We start from the raw sequence: 19,437 nt of genomic DNA on the forward strand, positions 1-19,437 counted from the left end.
CCGCTTCATTCCATCGTCCCTGATTCCAAAAGGTTGAAGCCAGGTTCGCCATGCTGGCCAGAGTGGAGGGATGCTCAACACCCAGCACTGTCTTGAATGTCTCCATGACCTGCATCTCCAGCTGCTCCGCTTCATTCCATCGTCCCTGATTCCGGTAGGTTGAAGCCAGGTTCGCCATGCTGGTCAGAGTGGAGGGATGCTCAGCACCCAGCACTGTCTTGAATGTCTCTATGACCTGCACGTTCAGCTGCTCCGCTTCATTCCATCGTCCCTGATTCCAAAAGGTTGAAGCCAGGTTCACCATGCTAGTCAGAGTAGAGGGATGCTCAGCACCCAGCACTGTCTTCCTTGTCTCCATGACCTGCACCTCCAGCTGCTCCGCTTCATTCCATCGTCCCTGATTCCGGTAGGTTGAAGCCAGGTTCGCCATGCTGGTCAGAGTGTCAGGATGCTCAGCACCCAGCACTGTCTTGAATGTCTCCATGACCTGCACCTCCAGCTGCTCCGCTTCATTCCATCGTCCCTGATTCCAAAAGGTTGAAGCCAGGTTCGCCATGCTGGCCAGAGTGGAGGGATGCTCAGCACCCAGCACTGTCTTGGATGTCTCTATGACCTGTACGTTCAGCTGCTCCGCTTCATTCCATCGTCCCTGATTCTGGTAGGTTAAAGCTAGGTTTGCTATGCTGGTCAGAGTATCAGGATGCTCAGCACCTAATACTGTCTTGGATGTCTCCATGACCTGCATCTCCAGCTGCTCCGCTTCATTCCATCGTCCCTGATCCTGGTAGGTTGAAGCCAGGTTCCCCATGCTGGTCAGAGTGTCAGGATGCTCAGAGCCTAGCACTGTCTTCCTTGTCTTCATGACCTGCACGTTCAGCTGCTCCGCTTCATTCCATCGTCCCTGATTCTGGTAGGTTGAAGCCAGGTCCGCCATGCTGGTCAGAGTGGAGGGATGCTCAGCGCCATTTTTATCCTGTTTCATTTGCATCAGCTGAGTGTATAACACCTCCGCTTCATGAAATCGCCCATCACTAGCAAGACAATCTGCAATTCTACCCATAAAATTACTGTGATCTGTCGGAAGCTCTTTGAACTCCTTCCCATTCACAACAGCCAGAGCATGGGGAAGGTATTCTCGCCATAACCCTCGATTGGTATAGTGATCACCAGGAAAAATTGTTTGCATTCGATTTGCCACCCTGTAGACCCAGTTACTAAGCATCCCATTCTTTCTGAGCCAGTTTCGCATCGCAATGTGCACGAGTCTGTGCATGCTTATGTCCATATCATGACTGCTAATAAAGGAGTATGCATTCAGCAAACCTAAAGCATCTAGTGTTGGTTTTTTGGCAGCTTCCGATGGAAGGAGAGACTGGGGAATCTTGCGTGGATCAACACAGGCCATGAAAGATAGATAATCCGCCGCCAATTGATCTTGTTGCTGAATTTGATTAAATGATATCAACCACGTGGTCATAATTGGATTTTGAATATCCTTATAACGCCCTGGATCCTTAAAGTCTTCGCTAAGGAGTTCAACCGCATCTTGCTCCGTCTCCTTCAATAGTCTTGCGTATGTAGACAGACTAAGCCGCTTTTTGTTGATGTATGCTGACGCCTGCACAATCGCCAAGGGAAGATTTGCTAGTTGTTCAAGAAGAGCAATCATCTTTGTATGATCATTGAGTAGCTCCTTCTGCACTAATGTCTTCTCCAGGATTTGTATCGCAGTTTGATGATCTATGTCTGGAATGGCAATGATATTCGAGTAGGTGAGATCCACTGCAAGTTCCAGATTGCGGGAAGTGAATAAAATGCGGCCTTGTTCACTTTGGGGGAGAAACTCCTCAAGGGCTGGTTCCGTGTTGTCACCTATTGACCACATCTCAGCATCATCTGCATTATCGAAAATCAGAATCCATCTGCCTGCACGCTCGGAGCTGAGGTATGTCTTGATCTGTTCTTTAGCCTCGCCCGGCTTCACATCTGAAATGCCAGAAAATTGGATAATATCTTGGAAGGTCTGCTCAATCATCGCATAACTGGTACATGGGACCCAGAAAATTGAGCACTCCTTGTCTCGCTCTCGTATGCGGTATGCTACCTCTAGGGCTACCTGTGTCTTCCCCACGCCCCCTAAACCAGTGATCGCAATCCGTGCAGGCCCATTTTCTATTGCAATTAGTTTCTCCAGCTCCATCACTTCATGCTGGCGACCAACGAATTTTGGATTTCTTGCGAATGGGACCATCCAGTGCCGAACTTTCTGTTTCAGCAAGCCGGACTGTGTACGATACACGGGCACGACTGACATCAATAATCTGGCAAAGGCAGCGGCTGTTAATGCTGCATATCCCTGCCACTCTTTCTGCTTATGAGAGTCGCAGTAGTCGCAAATACCTCGGATCACCAATGTCGGAAGCTCATCCATCAGGCCTGCAGCTTCCATCTCAAAGCAGAGTATCCCATGCTGTTGAGCTAGACGGTCTCGTGTGTCCGAGTCCTTCATCACCTGATCTCCGGATGCAATCAATCCATAGTGGATAGAAGGTGCCTTAGTATCACGGGTTTGTCGCTGGACCAATTGCTGTTTATCACACCTTTTGCAGTCCTCTTCCTTCTTGACATGGTGATAAGCAGAACGAAACAGAAAATCCATGTGATGCTCCGGGGGCGAGAATCTTTCAGTCATGTGGGGATTTCGCTCCAGAGCATCCCATACAATTTTTGATACCGAATCCCTGCCCTCGATCATTTGTTTTGCCTCCAGTTGACTCATGTGCATTAGGAGCGTCGGTGGTGGTTTGTTTAAGGTTCCAGTTGGCTCAAATATCCCGCCTTGAACTGCCTTGCCATAATCATACTGAATCACCCCACTGTACATTCCAATCGGTTTGCTGACCACTACATCGCCTAGTCGGATATCGTTGTCTGTATTTGGAACTCCGCCTCCGATTCCCACCATTAGTGCATATTGAAGCCGCGGAAACGTTGGGCGCATGCGAGATACCACAGCCGCGGCAGAGACTGTTCCATACACGCCATCCGGCAGGCAGGCAATGACTATATAATGGCCGTTTAGTTCGCCAAGCATGTAGGCATTCGGATCGGAGGGGGGGTTAGGCAAGGAATTGTGGGTTTTGTTCAGCATGACGCGAGCGGCCGCAACCTCCAGCGGCAAGGCACATATCCACGCGATCGTGTAGTCATCGTGCGTCAGGGAAGACATCGCGAGCTAAACGGAAAACATAAGATTTTATCATGCCTTCCAGCTCTAGATATGCCAGGATTAGCAGACTAGAACGCAGAAGAGTTGTAATTATGGGAGCAAGATGCGAAGCGATATTCACGCGGCTGAAAAGCGGGGTCACGGCGACATGTGTTTGCAGGGCTGAGCACTTCAGCGGTCGCCGAGCCATGAGCAATGTGACAATCTGCCGAAGATAGTCCATACTGAGGGCCACATCAGAGAATTTTGACATACATCCTGCTCATATTTCAAGCACGTCTTCCATTCAAACGCTCTGAGCTACCACTGTTCCCAAGTCCACGGAGAATCAATCCAGATTTATGTAGTAGACCGGAAGCTTTATTATCCGACGGCACTACATGGTCGCAGCGAATATCCCCGCGTTGGTGTACTTTGTACGTTTCGTCAAGTCAGGCCGCATACTGACTGTAAGTTACCTCAATACCAGACAAACCCTAATATGGATTAGTTCGCGGGAGGTGACGCTGAGAAAGAGTGGAAGAGTGATAATCATGTAAAGCCTAACCTGCAAGGCTCTGTATACAAGGACTTTCATATAATTCGAGTCACAGTATTTTAAACTTGAGACTTCTTCTGCATAGTGAACGAATAGCTTCTTCTCTCATTTGATCTAGATCATTACACTAACCCAAAGCGCTGTCTGTACTACCAGCACGCGTCCGACTTACCTCCTGTTCAATTCGCTAAGAAAGCTGCTCGAGCGACTTTTGAGACTGTTTGTCTACCGACTATACGCTTTTTTAATCTGGATGGGCCTGATAGCGGGCTACGTTGTCAGGTTTTGAGAAAGCATCCTGCATAGATATGCCGCAGGCCTGGAAGTAATTCTTGTGAGTCATCGAGGTTACCCCATCTAATCATGATGGTCCGGAAACTGATTGCAGCCCCTGCATATATCAAAGCCCATATTATAGTAAAAAATCGTATAGAAAATTGATGGTATCAAATGTACTTACTAGTAGTATAATATTAATTTCCAAGTGTCTATGATGTAAGATACTAAACAACAGGCGGAGAGTTTTAGAGGGCACATATTTCTCCCAGGACCAGACATCTATGCCTTATTTAAATACAATCCTATATAGAATTATGACATTCTACTACCTCTAAATATCTTGAACTGTTCCTATACCTATTAAGCCTTTCAAATACAGATCAGTTCTTACCATAGAGTGCCTTACAGACCATGAACACGACAGATTTATACATAGAATTTCAGCGAGCCGGTCTCCTCCAACACCCGGGCCCAAACGGAAAAAAGGTATTGCCTGACAAGTACACTGAAAGGAAAACAAAACTCACCGACGATAACAAAGTGGTACTAGAAAAGGCGATAGATGATGAAATAGATCGCTTAAATAACTCTACAGAAGACACGCTGTTTGACTGGTCTAAGTTCTCAGATATAGCGGCCCTAGAAAAACATCTTAAGCTTATTAATGATGCTTTGGATTATCGGGAACCAATGAAAAGGGAGCAAGTGGGCGAGGCAAGGCAAAGTAAAGGGAATACTCCGTTCTTATGTGAGCAGTATATTGATTGAATAGAACTTGAAAAGGCGAAAGCCAATTTTGAGACATCCAGATCCGAAGACACCGAGGCTCCTGTTGAAGAAGAACGACGTAATGACGAAGAAGAGAACAAAGGTAAGGGAAGAGAAGAACATGAAGACGAAGAAGAGAGCAAAAATAAGGGAAGAGAAGAAGGGGGAGGAAATGATTTAACATATGGCTACAGAGAAAAAGGCAAACAATTTTTAATCCCAAATTCATCGAAAGGGTATCACAGTCAGAATGTTGCGTGGGCTGTTCCAGATAAAGAAAAGAAAACTAGGTGGCCATATCCGACTTCAGATCCGGGCGTCAACGAAGTTGCTGTAATGGCTGAGAAGAAAACAGCGCTCAAAGATCGTGAGGGAAATAATTGTCAACCGTATGTGACCGCTAGTCACATAGGAGACCTTCCTAGTCCGGACATCGGTATTGGTAACTACCGATCCCCGAGGATTATGCAGAGTTTTCTGTTATTTCCATGGTTCAAAAGTTATGTCTCTTCTAACTGCCTTTTTAGGCTAGATTGCTTATTATTCTTCATGTATTTAAACCATCGTTTGCAGCTAGATTGAAAGAATCAGACCTTCATCATTCGATATTCCTACGGGTACATTACTAGCAATTACGCCTAGAGAGACGGCCAACAATAATATATGCTACTACATGGTTGAGGTCCAAAACGAGAAAAATGGCAAAATCGTATATAACCGAAAGCTGGCCCGCTTTAAAGAGCATGAAATTTACATTCCATATTCTTCAGATCAAAGATCGATCGCGGGTTGACTTCTCATACTTCTCTTAATCTGTACTGGCATATTATCATGACGACTGCTCTCTCATGCTTACCCACATGGTTCAAAGCCTAAAGATCTCCGGTAGATCCGAAGGATTTCTTCGGGCCATCTTGGGGGATTCAGCCGATAGGTTTCTCCTTGGGAACCATGTTTCGGACGGCTTTCGGAGCTAAGAAATCCACTCCTGATTACATCGTCATCATATTCATATCGGTCGAAAGCGGCGATAGGAGGACACAATAACTTTAGCTAGGCTATGCGCTCACCACGTTGTACTGGGGCCTATTGAAGTCGTTATAGAATTTTTTGGGCTTCAGTTCTCCAGCGCTTTGAGTGCGATTGTCTCTACGTCGTTCTAGTATAACATTCAACATTGGGCGATAAACTTGGCTTGAGTTATCATCTTTATTGTCATTCTGTAGGTTGTTAAAGGGTAAGAATGAAGGAGCTTGTTTACTATTTATCGACGCTACATCTTCAATTTTAGTAGATGTTGAAAATCCTCTTCCGCCATGTTTTGTTGACTGATCTAAGAATATAATGAGAAAAAAAAAGAATATAATAACGTAATTATCGTAAAAAGAAAATATTATTATGTGTATAGGTATTTTATTACCATTTATTTAACCAGGTATCTGAGGTTCCATTTTTGCTGCATCATGAGTGATGCATACTCTGCACATTACGAACAACTGGACCTGGTCCCAATGTTATCTATTCGAGTTATAATGGTTCGTAGCACATTGAAAACAGGCATAACACTAATTAACCGTGCTAATTTGTCTACCAAACAAGATCATCTCGAAAATTCGCCGGGGCTCTAACAGCCGCTGTTCAATTGTCAACGCCGAGATGTTTCTTGAGGAACGGCAAAACCTGATCAAGAGCAGGCTCAACAGCCTCCGGCTTATCATAAAGCATATAATGCGAAACGCCAGGGAGAATGACGAGGTTCTTATCTTTGGAAGCAGCACGGCCGTGGATTTCCGGGGCATCGCGATAGGCACCGAAGCTTCCTGGTTTGTCACCAACCACCACCATAAACGGTCGGGTCATGAGTTGTTCGGCGTGGTTGAAAGCGTCCCATGCCAGAGCAGCACTATTGAAGGAAAAAAGACCGCTGCAGGCGCCATTGGGTGCCTGGCCTCGCTCGGTCTTGTAATACTCGGTGGCCTCAATAGTATCGATATCCGTCGTTGCCTGCTTGGCTTCGGCAACCGTGGAGGGAAGATAGTTCAGAATGAATCGTTGAGCTCCCTGAGCCTCGAGAGTTCGTTGACTGGCAATCTTTTCCAGAGCGCCGGCCGGATCGAAATTACCGAAGGCTTCACGAGTGAGGCGGCCGAAGTTGACGGGGGTGATGCCAACGGCGCACTGGAAGCGATAGTCGGTCATGATGGCATTGAGAGCGTAGCCGCCGCCACCGCAGATTCCCAGCACCCCGATTCTCTTGGAGTCGACATAGGGAAGCGTCTGAATGTAATCCACGACGAAGCGAAAGTCCGAGACTCGAAACTCGGGGTTCTCCATCAAACGAGGCTCAGCACCCGAAGCGCCCTGGAAAGAGGCATCGAAAGCCACGACCACAAATCCTGCTTCAGCGATCGCGTTGCCGTAAACTTTACCAGATGTCTGCTCCTTGCATGAGCCGATGGGATGGGCAGACACAACAGCCGGGTATGTCTTGTTCTTGTCGAAGTTCGGGGGGAAGTAGATATCGGCCGCGATGTTCCACGCAATGTTGGGAATAGCGACGGTCTGAACAGAAGTAGACATTGTAGATGAAGATGGACTTGGTGAAAATTGAGTGATGTTGATCTTCGAATGACTTGAGAAGGTTTGTGAGAGTATGCAAGTATGGAAGTCCAGCTGGCGGTTTATGAAGGAGTCAAGGAGCTCGAGATGTGGCGAATGCCTTCATTCTTCGGCCAATGGGAACTGATCGTCGGCGCCGATAAGCTGCTTACTCCCAACGGTAACCTTATTTCGGCCGATTGACAGCTATCTCCATCGGGTCAGCACCTAGGACTTAGCAATGATACCTCCGACCAAGTAACCGAGGAAGGAGTAAGGTCGTCGACTTGAGATCACTCTGAAGTAGAATAGACGGACATCATTGAGTGACAACCTGTCATAGACATTTTTTTGAATCTCATCCGCCCATTTGTTGTTATCACACTTGTGTTTTTTTATCTGATGACACACCAATGAATCCACTGATTCGCATAGTAGGTGAATCGCCTATAGGTGATATTCTAGATCACAGTAGATTAGTAAAAAGAAACCTTTTACTACTTAATTTCTTTGTATACATATACAGTCCCTTGTTATCTTGCCTACCTCATATCCTATCTTGTGTCCAAGTTATTTTTCAAACTTCTAAACCGAATCGGCTCCAGAGCACCCAAATATATGTCGGAAATGAGTCCTTTTCGTCCTAATACAAGCAACAAGATCAGAAGAAAAGTATCAAATGAAACAGATGAGCGAGCTATGCATCCAGTACGTTAATACTCCCCACCCGATGGTGCAGGGGTCTTGCTGCGGGAGGAGGGCGCCCTTCTCCCGTATTGAGCCCCTACGCCGCAAGTTCGATCCCCTGCATCGCGGTGGGGAGGGTGCCTTTTCTTTTTGCGCTCGCTTGTTTCTGGACTTGATGGGCTTAATACATATTAGTTATAGATAGATAGACAGCCTGATTTTTTTTGGTTTTTTTAGATCTGTATAGCTAGCTCATTCCAGTCGAAGACCGTCAACCTCATCAGGCGTCCATTGCTGCCTGGAACATCCCATGTTATCAATCAGCATCCGACAGCCGAATAGACCCTCAGACCCTCAGATCCTGCATGGAAGTGAGTCACTTCGCAGCGAATCTTCTTTGTTATCTCCTCCTTCCAGCACGCCATCGTACGGGGAAGACTAGCAGCACCTGCGATGCAACCCTACTAAACCGCATTCTGATCAAGTCCCAACAGATTCCCCGAAGGATCTCGGATTAATCGGCGCAGGTTACTGCATCAGATTAGATACGCTCCTTCGGGATGAGACTATATTCTGATTGACAATGGACAAGCTCACGCGTGAAGACCGTTCATAGGTCAATTACTTATCTGATCCGAGTCAGTCCATGATGATCCGACTCGGTTTTACCTGCCGGGTCTCGGTGTATTTGGGATCGGTCTATTTAAGAATAGCAGTTAGTCGTGGACAACTGTCAGTTTCTTCTCTGGTTACATATTATGTGTAACGAGGAGCCTCGATCTTTTGCTATCAGACTCTCACCATGAACACTTCCAAAGGACCAGAAGTTTCCCCGAATGTGGAGGTCGAGAAACAGAAAGCAGACTATACAGAAGCTCTCAATGCTCAAGCACAGCTTGATGCCCTGAATGAAACCTACGGGGTCGGTTCTCTGTCCTTGGCTAAATTTTGATCGTGGCACAAACAGGCAACTCACCATTTATTCTTCTAGGCAACTTGGGACGGCCCCGACGATCCCCAAAACCCCTACAACTGGTCCTTAACTCGCAAGGTCTCCATCGCAATGGTCGTATCCTGCGCCCAATTAGCCGGTCTCATGTCCGCCAGTATGATGGCCGCGGCCCTGAGCCAAATCGCCGAGGACCTCAGAATGAGCGAGCTAGCCACCCAAATCGCCTTTTCCGTTTACCTGCTAGGTCTCGGATTTGGCCCGTTCCTCGTCGGCGCTTTGTCGGAGATGTACGGTCGCAAGCCCGTTTGGATGGCCTGTAATGTGTGGTATATCTTGTGGAATAGCCTCTGTCCGGTGGGAAATTCTCCCGGTTTGATGATGGTCGGGCGGTTTCTGGCTGCGATCGGAGGCTGTGTGGGCATCGCCGTAGGTTTCCGGTCAATCACCATATCCACGATATAGTAAACTGATCCGCCATCCAGCTCACAGCCCCCATCATGGCCGACATGTTTCACGCCAAAGACCGCGGGAAATCGCTAGCCCTAGCCACCCTGATCCCGTTCCTGGGTCCGGCACTGGGTCCCATCATCGGCGGCCTCGCAGCACAGAACCTACACTGGCACTGGCTCTTCTGGATCCTGTCCATCTTCGACGTCGTCGTATTGGTCCTAGGCACCGTTGTGATCCAAGAATGCCACACGCCCGTCCTACTCCACCGCAAAGCACGCACCCAGACCCCGAACCTGCAGCACCGCAACACAGATAGTCTACTCACTCAACTCCGCAAGAACCTCTACAGACCTTTCAACCTCATGATCCACCGTCCCATAATCCAACTCCTTTCCCTTATCTACGCTCTCGATTTCGGTATCTACATCCTCATGCTCTCCACCTACGCCACCCTCTGGATGGACCGATACGGCCAGTCCTCAACAATCAGCAGTCTCAACTACATCGCCATCGCCATCGGCACGACCCTCTCAGCCCAACTAGGCGGTCACCTCATGGACTTCATCTACCGGCGGATGCGCGACCGAGCCGGTCCAGCAGCACCGCCCACGCCCGAGTTCCGCGTCCCCTACCTCATCCCTAGCGTGGTGCTCATCCCGGTCGGCCTGTTCTGGTACGGCTGGTCAGCTGAGAAACACGCCCCCTGGATCGCGGTAGATATCGGCGCTGCTATCTTCACCTGGGGCAGCTTTATGATCGGTCAGGGCATGTTGGCTTACTTGCTTGACGAGTTCACGCATACGGCATCGGCTAGTGCCGCTATGCGCGTCCTCTCTTATATTCTTGGGTTTGCGTTCCCGATCTTTGCGCCGCAGCTGTACGAGCGGCTTGGGTATGGGTGGGGGAATAGCTTGTTGGCGTTTCTTTGTATGGGGTTGGCGATTCCCGCGCCGTTGGTTCTGTGGGTATGGGGACCTAAACTGAGAGCGATAGGGAGGGAGAGAGCGTCTTAACTTGCATATGATACTATTTGAATGCATAAATGCGAGACGATAGAGCTCCGAAAGCCAAACCATCCATCCACCAATCCTAACCACCAAACCCACACCTACACACACCCCCCTATACTATACCCCCCTAAGTAAACCCAAACCAAACCATATCCTCCTTCCCCTGTATCTGAATCCCATGATCCACACCCCCGGCCAGCACACCCGTCAATTTCTCCCCCCAGACCGTCGACGCCCAGTTCGCCAAGGGCGTATCCTTCTTCGTCTCCTCCGGACTATCATACTCGTACCCAAACACCCCCGCCCACTGCTTACACGTCTCGTAGTAGTTCTGCGGATACAGCGTCGTGTCCTGACTGCCGTGGTAGATCTGCATCTTAGGTCGCGGACCGTCGTATCCCGGGTCCATGGCTTTTGCGATGGCGGCCCAATGCTCGGGGGTGGTGATTGAGTTGCCCTGGGAGCAGGTGCTGTTCCATGCGTTCTTTTCGTCTGCCGTGCTGAGGAAGCAGCCGGCTGGGACGCCGGCGTAGACGATTCCGGCGGCGAAGAGGTCGGGGTATGTTGCTGCCATGACGTTCTATACCATAACACTCAGATGTCAGATATAAGAAGAAAATTCCAGACAATTTCATATTCAATTCCCACAGAGATAGAGAAATAGCACGACAGAGAAGCCAACAAAGCAAGAGAAGGAGATAGAAGGAAAAACAACATACCGTCATCATAGCCCCCGAACTCAACCCCGTAACAAACACCCTCTCTTCATCAGCTTCATACTTCTCCACCGCCCACTTCACCATATTCGCAATCGAATTACTATTCCCACCACCATCCCTAGTCAACGTCGCCTGCGAACTAACATCCCAACATCCGCCCTCATACGGACTATCCGGATAAATGACAATGAAGCCGTGCTGCTCGGCGTACGTCGCGTACGGCGAACCGGTGTAGTACGCCTGTGCGGTTCCCGAACACCAGTGGATGCCGACGATGATCGCGGGGTTTGAGGACAGGTTGTTCGGCACGTAGATGTACATGCCTACGTTTGTGGGGTTGTCGCCGAAGTCGGTGATTTGTTCCAGGGAGCCGGCGCGCGGGAGGAGTTGTTTTGCGTGCTCATGTTGGAGGGTGAGTGCGGTGCTGCTGAAGGCGCACAGGAGGGTGGTGAGGAGAATGGGGAGGGGGAGCATCTTGCTTGCTTGCTTGCTTGTTGGCTAGGGCAGCTGGGACGGGGATGTACAGTAGTAACTGCGGCGCCGTCCGACTACATCGTTTATATAGCACTACGACAGTTCCTCATGGTATTGACGGACGAGCGGAGACATGGATATGAAAGCGGCTTCTTCTCCGCTTTTACAGGGATCAAAACCATGAAGCGTGGAGTGTTGCAGCGAGAATGATGATGCTCCGTGGCGAAATGCGCTAGACGCTGTTTCAGGCCGGTCTAGCGTGCATGTTTAGTCGGTATCTAGCAGCGTCATTCTCTAGCCGGGAGTTTAGCCAAAAAGGCCTGCATAGGCCGGAGAGGAGGGAATATTAGCCGTGACGAGTTGGGTTGATCTGCAGGACTTGGTTGATTAAAGAAATGGGGCGAAAAAAGAAAACTTTGATATCGACTTGCGGTATACAATTTTCTTCATGAGTCAAGCGAAGCCTTTACTTCCAATGACGACGGCATCACGGCATCGCGATACCACGACCCAGAAAGCATGATAATGACTCACAGCTTAATAAAATAAGATCAAGCCATTCTGTTGAACTTAGACACACAAACACTGCTAGTCTCAGCTCGCGTGTGTTATATGTGGAACGACTTGATCAAAAACTCCTCTAGGATACTGCAGGCACTATTTTTTGTCCCTCGTGACGCGGTACCTCCTCACCTGCAAAACATCACGAACATATTTGCAGTCAATCGAGTAAAGGATTTTATCTGCAGGCAACTCCACTCACAGAGGGCATACGACGGCCCGTACTTCCTCCAACAGACAATATCATGCCAGGAACAAGCGGCGTATTTGCGCCCCGAGGCAAGTTGGCGACGGATGCCTCTCCAGCAGCCTCCCACACCCACAGTATATTTCGTTAGTTTAAACGGTACCAGTGTGCCCTATATCAGCTATCCTATGTGTGCTAACCTCGCAAAAGGAACGCAGACGCCAAAAGGTGGATTCCTCCGCCTAGAGCACGTGGCGAATTGGGCAGACTGGGCCTTTGTGACCAGGCCCTTCTTTTCCAAAAACGTCGATGATTCCCCGAAGATAATTGGTGTGGAGGTAATTTCCTGGGAGCCGATGATATCCACCACCGATCCTTTTTTCATTCAATATCTGGGAAAGGATCCTTTCCCAATGCAATATCTGACTAGAGACGATCTCACGACGGACAAGGGTATCCTCGGTGAGCTCGGTGAGTGGTTGGCTCGTGGTCAGCGTGAGTTGAACTCGCCCTGTATTATTGAGTATTGTGCGGAACAGGGCACGTTGTACCTCTATGAGATGATAGGATGGTTGGTTGTTTTTTCGTTTCCTGTATGGTCTTGTTGTCAACTTATCTGTTCACGTCTTTTGGCTTTTGGCTCAGGGCAAGCTGCTAGGCTTCTATTTAGCTATCGAGGACGCAGGGAATTATGTCTAGATTAGTAGCTAGTCAATCAAAATCGCTAATTTGGTGGTGCCTATCTATCTATCAAGACTAATAACCATGTTATACAAGCGCATTACAAAATAAAGTAGAATTTCGCATTCCCCGTGTACGACCCTCCTTCGAGTACTCTGCTCCAGCCGAGATAGAAAGTGTCTTAACATAAAGAAGTTGGATGTCCGCCAAAGGCTCGCCCTTCAACAGGGCGAGGGCCTTCCTCAGTCCACCCGTCGACTAACCTCTGAGCTTCACTCCGGTTCTGACCGCGTGACTCGAGGAATTTGCAAATAGGGAAGATCTTGGCCCAAAGCTGACGTCCCTTCTCGATGTCTTTCTGCACGCTGGAGGACACCGACAGGCTTGGGAGTGCCCAGGTATTCAAATGAGTTAATTAAAGAATAGTCCTCGATCTAGTCTGGGGGGATGCTATTCCTCATTGATCCTTTAGTTTGTAACCATAACCCGGCCGAGGCAACTTGTCACACGAGTTCCTTTCATACGTCGCTTGCCAGAGCAATCGATCTACAGACACTCAGGTTCGAAAGAAACATGGGGCTATTAGACTACTGGTTTATGCTTGTGCGATTGGTAGCAAGCTTGATGTTGGACTATTTTTTTTAACAAACTGAATTAATCAATCAATCCGTCAATCAATCAATCAAAATTCCATTAGCCTGATAAAACCTATCTATTATACACGCTGCAGGCGCCTCGCCGATCCAAGCAGGAACATGTGTCCGTACGCCATATAAATCCTCAAATGATGTCGTCAAATCACAGGGAATTTCAGAGCTCACAGTGAGATCGAACTGGGCCAGATATTGGGTGTCAGGAGGATATCTGGTCACGGGCTCATCTTTCGGCCGGTATTTATTGGGTTTGTTAAAGTACCAATCTGATTTGCTTGAGAATATCCATCTTGGCATGGAGAATCCAACGTCTCTCCGATGCGCTATGTGCTCCAGGCGAACAAACTCACTTTCTGGTGTCCATTATCCGTGATGAGCGAAAGTAGCCATGCACATGAAGGAGCTCTCGAAGGTATTAAACCACTCGAAAAAGACGGTCGTCGTTGGAGGCTGCCGGAGAAACATCCGCCGCCAACTTGCCTCGTGGCGCAAATACGCCTGTTCTCTCTCCCTTGATGAGATCCGTCGGACTTTATGCTGCTTCCTTATATATGTTCCAATTTTCATCCGCGAGTAGAGTCGTGTGCAGATAAAATCTGGCCATATTCTGTCGGCCACAAGTGGGTTCTGGATGCTTGGCTAATCTGGACCTACCATATCGCAAGGGACATAGAATAATGCCTGCTGTATCTTGCGGGAGTTTTTGATCAGGTCATTCCACTTGTAACAGACGCGAGCTGAGATGAGCAATGTGTGCATATCTAAATTCAACAGAATGGCTTCCAGGAGCTCGGGGATATAGAATAAATCATGAGCTTTGCTTTCAGGGATTGTTGGTTCAGCCATCTTGGCTTAGATTTGTTCGAGTTTTTGGATATGGGCTCTTGGTTATTGGCTTTGATGAGTTTGAGATACTCGACAGGCTTCATGTTGGACGATTTTCATCGGTTTGTGAGTCATTGTCGTGATGCCGTGATCCTGTCGTCATTTGGAGTATGAGACTTCGCTTGACTCGCTATGAAAAACATAAGTAGTTATACCACTCCAGCAGCTTATGCAATGAATTAGTCAGTCAATCTCAAACCCAGGAAATCAATACCCACCTTGTGTTGCTACAAGTGCCACAAGATGGTTCGGATCCACATCCAACGTGACATATCCAGACAGCCCTAATCAATCAATAACCACTTACCATAACCACTACCAAACATCAAATCTCACTTCCTGCTCCTTCCTACTCTATCCGGTCTCTTTCCCATTAAGGTTGAACAGCCTCAGAAACCGTGATGTCAATGGTGGCGAATGAGCGATTAATCCCGTCCATTGGTTGGTCCGTCCACGGTTTTCCCTCCGGAGCTCAACGAGACCAGACCAGACCGGCTGGAGCTGGAGCTCCCGTTTGCATTTAAGCCTCTCGCATATGAAATGAATGCTTTCAGTGAGAGCTACTTAGCTGGCTTTTTCTGTTCCCCGCTCCTTTCCGCAAACTTTTTTTGTTCGCTATTTAAGCTAGCTTGGTCCTACCGGCCGGGCTACCTGCCGCCTGCCGACCTGCTCAGTGGTTGTGGTTAAAGAGCGCACAGAAACAAAGGACGTAGCGATGCTATCGGCCCCCAGACGAGGCATTTGTTGGCTTTCATGCTAGCACTGGCACATCTTGGTCTCTGGTCTTGATTATTTATTGGATGTCCGGTTTATCGGCAGGTAAGTTTGACGTCTTTCCCACTCTCCTTACCTTGCTGGACTCTGCTAAAGAAGTTAGTCACCTTTTGGTTCAGGTTCAGCTAGCTAGTTCCCTCGCGTCGTCGTCTGCCTGCCCTACTGATGTCTCAGCGAGATAATTCTCCCCTGCGACTCTATCATCATTACATCTACATCTCCTTTTGGGTTCTCTTCACCTCCGTGATCTTCTATATCCCGGGCGGGGTCTCCTATACCAATGCCTTGCTTCTTGCCTCCGGCGCCGCGACCCAGACAGGTCTGAATCCCGTCGACCTGAACCGGCTTCATGTTGCGCAGCAGGCGATCCTGTGGGTCGTTCCCATGGTCACCAACGTTGTGTTCATGCACTCGCTGCTCGTGCTCATTCGTCTGTATTGGTTTCGGAGACGGTTTCGAGGCGCTATCCACGACGCCAAAACGCTCTGTCGGGCGCAGCGAAGGAGAATGAACCAGGAGCTCAGTGCGCTCGAGGACCAGGAGCGGAACGCTGTGAATATCAGCAGACCGATAGTGCCCCCTTGGCCCGGGAGAGACAATGAAGAGCAGCCGCTGCTGGGGAGGATAAATGATGATGACGACGCGATCTCTCCGCGCAGGTACCAGGCCACGAGCCCTCATATCACCTTTGAGGACGAGACAGAGCTGGGGAGCAAACCGCGGCGCCGTTCGAGCATCGGGTCTCGCCGGCGCTCCATATCCGAATCAATCGGTGACTCGGGGACCCTGGGCGATCCTGCCGTTGCTATGCCATCTTTGCCCTCCTTGATGTGGCAATCCTCCATCGCCAGCTATTCCGACTGGAACGAGGCGCAGAAGGAGGAGCTGGGAGGGATCGAATATAGGGCGCTAAAAACGCTGCTGATCATCTTGGTCTGCTACTTTTTCGCGTTTCATGTGCTGGGCACGGTGCTGTTCGTGGCATGGGTGATGATCAGTCGACGACATGACCCGATCTTCTCGGACATCCAGGTCGCCCCTTCCTGGTGGGCTGCGTTCACTGCGGGCTCCGCGTTCAACGATTTGGGGTATACCCTGACGAGGAACTCCATGGCCTCTTTCCGCACCGATGCCTTCCCCTTGCTGGTCATGACGTTTCTCATCGTGATCGGAAACACGGGGTTTCCGTGTATGCTGCGGTTAATCATTTGGATTCTATCCAAGGCCACCTCCTATGGCACCGCGTTGGACGAGGAGCTGCTATACCTGCTGAACCACCCACGACGGTGCTTCACGCTGCTCTTCCCTAGTGCCGAAACCTGGCGACTTGCCGCCGTGCTGTTGATCCTCAACGCAATTGACCTGGTGATTTTTTACACGATGCAAGAGGTAGATCACCTTAGGCCCCGGATCGAACCCTCAATCATAGTATCAAGGCGCTGATGAAATTCAGATCCCCAATGACGAGCTCACTTCGCCGGGCATCCGCTTCGTGAACGGACTTTTTCAAATCGCGTCCACCCGCACGGCCGGGTTCAGCATCATCTCACTAGGCCACCTACATCCCGCCGTGCAAGTCTCCTTCGTGGTGATGATGTATATTTCCGCATTCCCCATCGCCATCGCCATCCGGAAGACCAACGTATACGAAGAAAAGAGTCTCGGCATCTACGACGAAGACGAGGGCGACGAAGACGAAGCAGCGAAACCCAATGCGAACCGCGGGCTCGCCGCACACATCCAGCGCCAGCTCGGGTTCGATCTCTGGTATGTGATGTTGGGTTTTTTCTTCGTCGCAGTGGCAGAGGGACCGCGGCTGCAGCCACACGGCAAAGACATTGCGTTTTCGCTCTTTCCGATCCTCTTCGAGATTGTCTCCGCTTACGGTACGGTGGGGTTATCGCTGGGGTATCCCGGGACTCAGACGAGTCTCTGCGCGGAGTTCAACACGGTGTCGAAATTGATCGTCATCGCGATGCAGGTGCGTGGTCGGCATCGCGGTCTGCCACATTCACTGGACCATGCGATCCTGTTGCCGTGCGAGGTGCCTCAGGGAGAACAGGGCGAATGGCCGTGGAAGCGGTGGCTGAAGAGACGGGGGTCGAACCTGAGTAGCTTTTTCCTGCATGGTGATACTCACGGGGAGGAAGCGGAGAGAATAGTGTAGTGAATAGGCTCATTACTCAATGTAGTAATTGCTCGGATATTTTGCACTGGGTATCACCAAATGGACCTGTAGGACAGCAGAAAACAGTCATATCTTTGATTGATCGGTTAGGACGGCGCAGGCCAGCCATGGTCATGACGCGAGTAAAGTCTGCAGGACATTGGCTGTCGGTCCGGAACGCCGGAACTCAGCATTGTCGCACATCAGCACTCCGCTTTTCGGACAGACCGAAGCCGATATTCAACCCAGGCGCATACTGATCAGTAGTGCTAGCATCAGATAATTATCTGACGGCCGCGCACCGTCGATCCAGACTCCATTGGACCAGGGGGAGGCTGACGGGAAGGAAATAATATCTCATCCCCAGCCGAGTCCGACGCGGTCAGATCTCATCGTCATCACATTGAGCCTTCACGAGTCACTCTGGAGAGAGCGAGATAAGTCCGAGAAAACTAAACGGGCAACGCATTGGACAATTGGGCCCAAATCCATTCTCGAATGAGTAAATCTGCACGACCCGTACGGCTAGAAGGAAAGAAAGTGGAGCCGCCGGTAAGAACCATCGAATTCTTCCATGTGAGTCAATTTCAAGAGCATTCGGAACTCGGCGCGGGCACTGGCAGAGCAGGAAGAAAAAATCATCAGCCCTAAACTGGATCCGCTCAAGGGTCCGAGGGAAAAAAAAAAAAAAAAAAATTCGATGAAGTCCGATCCACGGATGAAGGCAGATTTGGCAGTCGGAGCACCGGCCAGATTAACGCCGACTCCGACCGGTCTGATGAGTCAGCGGATGTTTGTCGCAGCGCAAAAGAGAGAGAGAGAGTTATGCACGGATGACAACATTATGCAAGACCATACAACTTGATCCGTACGAACGCCTCTGGTTGTTTTCAAGAACTGCCAGCCCTATCGACTGACCTCATGCCAACTCCAGCAACATCCTTCCTTTTGCCGTTGTGCAGCTGCCAGTTTTACCCCTGACAGGTTTTTTATCACGTCCATGTCATTCTCCAGATTCGCCCAGACCGAATGAAATCATGGGCGTTTGATCTGGACGATCATTTGCGCCGGTCTCAAGGATCTGTCGGTGTCGTGACGTCATGACCTCACCAGACAGGGACAGCGACAGCCTATGATCAAGAATGCCATTGTTTGGGTTCGCCAGCAGGCACATGCTGCGATGGTTCGTGGCAGACGTGGCTATCAAGTATTGGGGATTGGGATTGGGGGTCATTGGGTATGCAGAGCAAGGTGTGACGATGGACAGGAGAACACCGTAATCAGATATACTTGGTAAATCGCCCCCGTATGCATGGAAATTGTATGTATCCACTAGTTCTCTGTTACCCACCATCCACTATCCAGCCCTTGTGCAATGTAGCTGCCAGATACGGAGATAGTAGACACTGAGAGTGATACAGCCTCCGGGGTCGTGGCTCAGATCCACAGGGGCTGTCTCATCTGAGTCGAGCTGGGTAGATAACATCTGAGATAAGTCGGGTCTGGGGATAACTGCCTAACAGTCGGAGATTTGATTTGATCTCGAACGATCTGACCTCGTACCGTGTGGGTATATGGATTGTTATAGTTCCAGCGCTGCGTAAGTACTCCGTACTCCGTATCTCTCTGCCTGTCTACAGCACCTTGCTGCCTGGCACAGCCCCAGCGGATCGACTCCTTGGCCGCCTTCCTGCCAAGAAGGATTCGTGGAAGGGGTTATCTGGGGATAAGCCCAACCTCTCGACCTACCAGGAGAGCCGCAAGGTGCAAAGCTATACGTGCACAACTCGCAGGGTCCCCCTCTGGCACGCCACATTCAAGGAGG

General features: G+C 49.6%; 5 protein-coding genes across 5 annotated transcripts; 2 read left to right on the forward strand and 3 right to left on the reverse strand.

Annotated features, from left to right (window-relative positions):
• On the reverse strand, positions 1 to 3,229 carry KD926_006031 (uncharacterized protein; the record flags this gene model as incomplete). Its single annotated transcript, XM_053099000.1, has 1 exon — positions 1 to 3,229. A coding segment is annotated over one exon (3,229 nt), but the record flags the coding sequence as incomplete, so codon positions are not given.
• A 3,223-nt stretch (positions 3,230 to 6,452) lies between these two features.
• On the reverse strand, positions 6,453 to 7,394 carry KD926_006032 (alpha/beta hydrolase; the record flags this gene model as incomplete). The annotated part of the gene is made up of 1 exon (XM_053099001.1): positions 6,453 to 7,394. The coding sequence occupies one exon, from the start codon at positions 7,392 to 7,394 to the stop codon at positions 6,453 to 6,455; it is 942 nt and encodes a 313-aa protein (XP_052957094.1).
• A 1,507-nt stretch (positions 7,395 to 8,901) lies between these two features.
• KD926_006033 (MFS transporter) lies at positions 8,902 to 10,514 on the forward strand (the record flags this gene model as incomplete). The annotated part of the gene is made up of 3 exons (XM_053099002.1): positions 8,902 to 9,021; positions 9,091 to 9,477; positions 9,534 to 10,514. 3 exons carry the CDS (start codon positions 8,902 to 8,904, stop codon positions 10,512 to 10,514), a joined length of 1,488 nt encoding a protein of 495 aa, XP_052957095.1.
• A 124-nt stretch (positions 10,515 to 10,638) lies between these two features.
• Positions 10,639 to 11,704, reverse strand: KD926_006034 (acetyl xylan esterase; the record flags this gene model as incomplete). The annotated part of the gene is made up of 2 exons (XM_053099003.1): positions 10,639 to 11,091; positions 11,231 to 11,704. The coding sequence occupies 2 exons, from the start codon at positions 11,702 to 11,704 to the stop codon at positions 10,639 to 10,641; spliced, it is 927 nt and encodes a 308-aa protein (XP_052957096.1).
• A 3,906-nt stretch (positions 11,705 to 15,610) lies between these two features.
• Positions 15,611 to 17,612, forward strand: KD926_006035 (potassium transporter; the record flags this gene model as incomplete). The annotated part of the gene is made up of 2 exons (XM_053099004.1): positions 15,611 to 16,834; positions 16,899 to 17,612. The coding sequence occupies 2 exons, from the start codon at positions 15,611 to 15,613 to the stop codon at positions 17,610 to 17,612; spliced, it is 1,938 nt and encodes a 645-aa protein (XP_052957097.1).
• Positions 17,613 to 19,437: the final 1,825 nt, after the last annotated feature.

The sequence above is a fragment of the Aspergillus affinis genome, assembly GCF_023601865.1.
Source record: "Aspergillus affinis strain CMG 70 chromosome Unknown NODE_30_length_300691_cov_86_450199, whole genome shotgun sequence".
Classification (NCBI taxonomy): domain Eukaryota; kingdom Fungi; phylum Ascomycota; class Eurotiomycetes; order Eurotiales; family Aspergillaceae; genus Aspergillus; species Aspergillus affinis.